The sequence below is a fragment of the Anarrhichthys ocellatus genome, unplaced genomic scaffold (assembly GCF_004355925.1).
Source record: "Anarrhichthys ocellatus isolate YVR2014 unplaced genomic scaffold, GSC_Weel_1.0 scaffold4, whole genome shotgun sequence".
NCBI classification, from domain to species: domain Eukaryota; kingdom Metazoa; phylum Chordata; class Actinopteri; order Perciformes; family Anarhichadidae; genus Anarrhichthys; species Anarrhichthys ocellatus.
Genome location: NW_022280034.1, coordinates 5079277 through 5085083, shown reverse-complemented (window position 1 = coordinate 5085083; position 5807 = coordinate 5079277). Strand labels below are relative to the sequence as shown.

General features: G+C 41.3%; 1 protein-coding gene across 1 annotated transcript; it reads left to right on the top strand.

Moving 5' to 3' along the window:
- Positions 1-90: 90 nt before the first annotated feature.
- On the top strand, positions 91-5787 carry epas1a (endothelial PAS domain protein 1a). The gene is made up of 9 exons (XM_031843057.1): positions 91-490; positions 1228-1394; positions 2060-2295; positions 2376-2460; positions 2623-2723; positions 2823-2986; positions 4167-4273; positions 4380-4548; positions 4989-5787. The coding sequence occupies exons 1-9, from the start codon at positions 465-467 to the stop codon at positions 5041-5043; spliced, it is 1110 nt and encodes a 369-aa protein (XP_031698917.1). The 5' UTR covers positions 91-464; the 3' UTR covers positions 5044-5787.
- The last annotated feature ends 20 nt before the right edge of the window (positions 5788-5807 follow it).

The window sequence follows — 5807 nt, the reverse complement described above, 5'->3', positions numbered from 1 at the left end:
CTCCCAGACTCCTCTGTGTCATCTTTCCTCCCTCGTTGGTTTTTATTTTTATCGATTCTCGCCTGCTGCTGTTCAGAGGCAGATCTGTTCTGTGGGATGCTTCAAAGTTTGTGTGAGAGACGAAGGGGAGGGGTAGAGTGGAGAGAGGGAGGAAGGGGAGGGTTAGGGTTATGCTTTCACTGGCCTGGCTGACCTATCATCGTGCTCTGCTTTAGAGGCCCTGTAGGTGATGCACATGCAGAGGGGAGAGGAGACACTCGCCGTTAAAGTTATCTGTGCTGCGGGGGGCCACTTGCCTTGCGACATTTGGCACCACTAATTGCCTCTCTGATTAATTAGACTACCTGTGATGGTGCAAATTGTAGCGTGGAGAGTCCCTGCTGCGCTGTGAACTCCTACTGCCTCCTCTTTTGTTCTGAGCCAACGTTCACCATGACACCGGATAGAGACGCCTGTTAGACGCAATGACAGCCAACAAGGAGAAGAGAAGGTAAAGCTGCGTCTTGCTTTATGGCAACTTCTATGTAATTGAATTGTTTCTATGACAGTTTGGTCAGTAACTGGGATGATGCGGTGAGCCCAAAGATGGTGTTGTGACCACACTGGGCATGTAGATAACTTGAATTTTGACCACAATGCAATACTGCCCTTCTCCATCTGCTCATAAGTGATGGAAGAACCAATTAAATTCATTAAAGGAAAGTAAATGTAACCTCACCAAAACGGAAAAATACAAGAAAAGTAAGCATGATTACCTCAAATTTGGGATTTCGTACCTAACGAGCTCCATCTTAGTTGAAGTACTTCATGCTTCTCTACATGTGGAAAACATCTTCCTGCTAAGTTTATGTTTTGGAGATGCAGTGATGTTTTTAGGTCACGATGAAGGTAGAATCTGAATTAAAGTTAAGTAAAATGTACAGCAAAAATTCATGAAACAGTATTTACTTCTGAAAGTGAACTAAAAGTAAAGTACCTCAAAGAGTCTTTGAGTAAATGCACCTTGCTATCTTGCACCTCTGCAATTCACATTTTGAATTTATAAAATGAATCTTCATAACAACAAAACAAACACAACAACCTGTAAGTTCAGTAGAACAGAGAGTTAAATTACAATTTCATCTACGGTATCATAACATTGTGTGTATCCTTTGTACCTACACACAGGGACATGTAGTAGTAGTCTGTGACTTTGTTGTACTTTTTCCCGCCCTGTGTCCTCTGCAGGGCGATCAGCCGCGACGCCGCCAGAAGGAGGCGACGGGTAGAGTCCGAGGTGTTTGAAGATTTGTCTCGCCTCCTGCCGCTCCAACCGTCTGTCCGAGCTCACCTGGACAAGCCCTCAGTGATTCGCCTCACCCTCAGCTACATACGCATGCACACACTGCTCAAAGGTACAAATCACACACAAATCACACACTTTGCTCGAATAGCAACCAAAAACTCTTGGTATAGTTTAAATAACTCAAACAGAAATTAAGTTTAATATCCTAAAACAACATAACATCTTCACTTAAGAACAATGCGATCACGAATATATAGTTTAGTCTCAATGAACCTTTAATATGTCTGCCTGCTCAATCAATACCTAATCAATACTTAACATGCATTAGGTTTGCAGAAACTTTGGGAACTCCTTAGGATGTTAAAATACAGCAGATTCACGTAGTTTTTCCAGAGCTGTATAATAAATACAGCTCTGAAGGAATTCATTACAGGGCGTCCAAATACTTTATATTTCAAATGCACCTTTGAACCTACATGTACAAAGACATTTATTGGGTAAAAGTCAATGAAATATAGTATGTAAGTATTCTGAAGTACAATTGAATTGTACTTTTTTGCAGAGCGGTATCTTCTGCTTCAGAAAAAAAAACTGGAACACACACACACACACACACACACACACAGTATCCCATACAATATTCACGATACACCACATTCTTTTTTTAATAGATCCCGTAAATACCGAACCTTCTGGAAATGTAGACCATAATAGAATGGTTTCCCAACCAGTAGCACAATCAATAATCACACTTTCTCTCTTGCACTGTTTCAGGGGAGACTGGGACGAAAGCAAAGGCTAGTCACATAGTAACACGTGGACAAGTGATGGAACGTCACGGGTGTGACGGAGGACGCAAGGAGAAGGAGAACGAAACAGAGGAAGTCGAGGCCTTGGAGGAGACAAACCTGTACCTGAGGATCCTGGAGGGATTTCTGATCGTCCTGTCCACTGAGGGAGACATGATCTACTTGTCTGACAACGTCAGCAAGTACATGGGCTTGACACAGGTACACACACACACACAAACACTCACACTTACACACACATTTCTATGTGAATTTTGTGTAATGGTATATTCTCTTGACAGAATGAGCTGATGGGACACAATATTTTCGAGTTTACGCACCCTTGTGACCACGAAGAAATCAGAAACAATCTACGTCTAACAGCAGGTGTGTGTGTGTGTGTGTGTGTGTGTGTGTGTGTGTGTGTGAGTGTGAGTAGAATCTGTGTTCTGTTTTGGTTTTATGTTCTGTGGTTGTGTGTTTTTTCAGAGCTCACACATACTTGAGCAGTCGTGTCCCTGTAGCTGATTAAATTGCTTGTTTTTTTAGAGGAGGTTTGGTGCGGTGCAAAGAGAGACTTTGTCATGAGGATAAAAAGCGCTCTGACACACAGAGGAAGAAGCGCCAACCTCAAGTCAGCTACGTGGAAGGTTGGTGACAAACAATCCCACACAACATTGTGATGCAGCAAACACTTTCTGATCGTATTTACTCGGCTCCGTTTGATCTAACTCTCTCCCTTGTTTCAGGTTCTCCACTGCCAGGGCCGAGCGAAGGTGTGTGTCGCCCCGTCTTCAGTTTCCTGCCTGCTGCTGACCTGCCAGCCTCTGCCGCTCTCACACACACTCCTCAGCACACACACCTTCACCAGCCAGCATAGCATGGACATGAGGTTCACGTACTGTGACCAGAGGTGATTTACACAAATGAATACCCAGATACAGCTTATTTTAACTTAACGTAATTTATTTATTCAGCCTTTGTGCAGTTACCAACCATCCTGTATGTATGCTTTATTAGTTCTTCTGATTTCTAAAGCATTTCATGTTAAATGAGTAGAGAAAGAGCTGTAAAAGGTTACAAAACCCCAAGAGGAAGTAGTGTTACACTGCTCGTGTTTGACTTAAACACAGTTGTGAAAGGATGTGGTTTAGACTAAAAAGAAACTTGAGATGAACTCGAGGTCGAGTAACAAGGAAGAGTTCGTACGTTATGAAATTGTTAAGTAAGATTAAGGGAAATGATTAAAGTTCATGCCCATGCCTTTGTATTACTCATCTGTTTCTGCACTGATATTTGTTCTGGTTCTGCTGGTTTTATTGGAGCAAAGCAATGAATGAGCAACAAACAGTGTCAGTGTTACCTACTCTTCCACATGATCAAAACATGTTTAATACAGATGCTTTTCAAAATCCGTCTCTTTCTGGTGTGATGCTTATCGAGAGAAAATGTCCAATCTGTCATAGTTCTGATTGGTTACTGCTAACGCTCAACATCAGCTATGTTGTAAGGAAGTTGTAAGAAATATCCTGACAAATAGTTTTATATAGAATACTGTATAGCATATACAATTTAATGCTGTGCAGCCAAACATTTATCAAACCTATTTTATTTTAAATTCAAGTGGAGATCTCAAAGTTTCCAAAGACAGAAAATATGTGAGGCTGGATTTTAGGGGGAATGATGCACAGGACACACATTTCCATTTGATGGATCGATGCAGCTGTTAAAAACATGGAGTCTGAAGGTTGAATATCTTTCTCAGTGTAAATATCGATTAGTGTTCTTGAAGATCTGAAACAAGCTGATATAGAATACTTCATACTGTGAGAGTATTAAATAAGACAGTTTTAACTTCCCTCCAACTTAATAGCTTAATAGCTGTCCCCCTTTAACCTTCCCCTTTTTAAATTTTAGACCTACGACTGCATTATATCAGTGAACCTTAAACTTGTTTTTGGCTGCAGCTGAATAAGTAAAACTAGGTAAATAATCAATTAACATCAGTTGATGCTGAAAGACTGGTTTATCTGGCAGTATGTTTGATAAATAAATTCATGTTGTTTCTTCTTTGTGTGTTGGTGTTTTCGCAGAATGACTCTGCTTTTAGGTTACAGTACTGATGAGCTGCTGGGCCGTTCCGTCTATGATCTCTGTCACACACTAGACATAAAGCTTTTGACCAAAAATCATCTCAACTGTAAGAAGTGATGCACAAACCCACACATACATAATACACATTACAGACCTGTAGATATCTCATTTCACATCTCTCTCTCTCTCTCTCTCTCTCTCTCTCTCTGCAGTGTGTTTGAAGAGTCAGTCAGTCAGCGGTCAGTACAGGATGCTGGTGAGAGGTGGAGGTTACGTTTGGGTGGAGACTCACAGTGCCGTCATCCCCAGTGTCCGACCATCCAAGTCCAGGCCTGGCGCCCACCAGCCGCTCTGCATCCTCTGTGTGACCTATGTCCTCAGGTGTGTTTGTGCCATTGCCATGCAACATTCGTGTAACTTTGATCAATCTCAAAGAAGGTTTCGAGCCTTTAAAGGTTCATTTGAATGCCTCATTGAGATTAAAGGCATTCAATGCATGTGAAAACAGCTGTAAATAAGGCTGCAACTTCTGATTATCTTTATTATCCAGAGTTGAATACTTTTATAAAATGTCAAACAGTTGTGAAAATCTCCATCATGAATTCCTTGTTATGTCTGACCAACAGTTCCATATTCGATTTACAACTATAGAAAACAGAGAAAAGCAGCAACCTGACAATGTTTGTTTGCTAAATTTACTTGGAAGATGAAACTATTTTCACAATTGTTTGCAATTAGTTTTGTGTTGTAGGTGTTTTAATATAGATCAGAGTCTAATTATTTATAAATGGTTTAATGTTATATTCATATGTGTCTCACAGTGGAGTGGAGGAGCCGTCCTTGCAGCTCTCTGTGGACCAGATTGTACAAATCTGAGCTGAAGCTTGAGTCTGAAGAACAGTCTGCAAAACCTGCATCCTCGAAGAAACAACAACGATCTTCTCTACCTCCATCTGCCAATTCTTATCAGTTAATTTCATTAAGTATAATTTTTCTTGTGTATTTTGTCAACCACTGATGTTTCTGTTTAGTATTCGGATAAAGCCTCGAATATTTGAACTGTCAGAACCCTTGACAACCAGACAATTAATCCAAACCGTGGGAAATGATTGTACATTTTAAGCGGGTTTAAGAAGCACAACTTTTGACTTCCTTAAAAGAAAATTGAAAGCTTTAGGTGTAGACTGTGGTTGACAGACAGTTGACGGGGCGTTGTGAGAGTTGAAATATGTCGACGAAAGCAGGCAGTGTGACTTTTTTCTGACCTCTCCGGGCCTGACCTTACTTCCTGTGGGGTTTCCTTTTGGGCCACCTGACACGTGGGGTGACGTCTGACTGTCAAACATAATGTGTACACACACACACACACGCACACCCACACACACACACACACACACACACACACACACACACACACACTCTCACACACACACACACACACACAGTGTATATAGCGAAATAGGCATTGTGCTGATGAGATGCGAGCAGACAAGTCAAAGCCACAGCTTCCTGAAAGAGACTAGCGATAGGAAAGTTCTCGTGGGAACTTTTTAAACTTTTTACCTCTTGACTTTTGAATTCTCACACACACACCACACACACACACACACACACACACACACACACACACACACACACAC

Coding starts and splice junctions, on each gene's coding strand:
- epas1a (XM_031843057.1), top strand. CDS start 465: ATGACAGCCAACAAGGAGAAGAGAAG. Junction 2,461..2,622: donor CAATCTACGTCTAACAGCAG/GTGTGTGTGTGT, acceptor TTGTTTTTTTAG/AGGAGGTTTGGTGCGGTGCA. Junction 2,724..2,822: donor TCAAGTCAGCTACGTGGAAG/GTTGGTGACAAA, acceptor CCCTTGTTTCAG/GTTCTCCACTGCCAGGGCCG.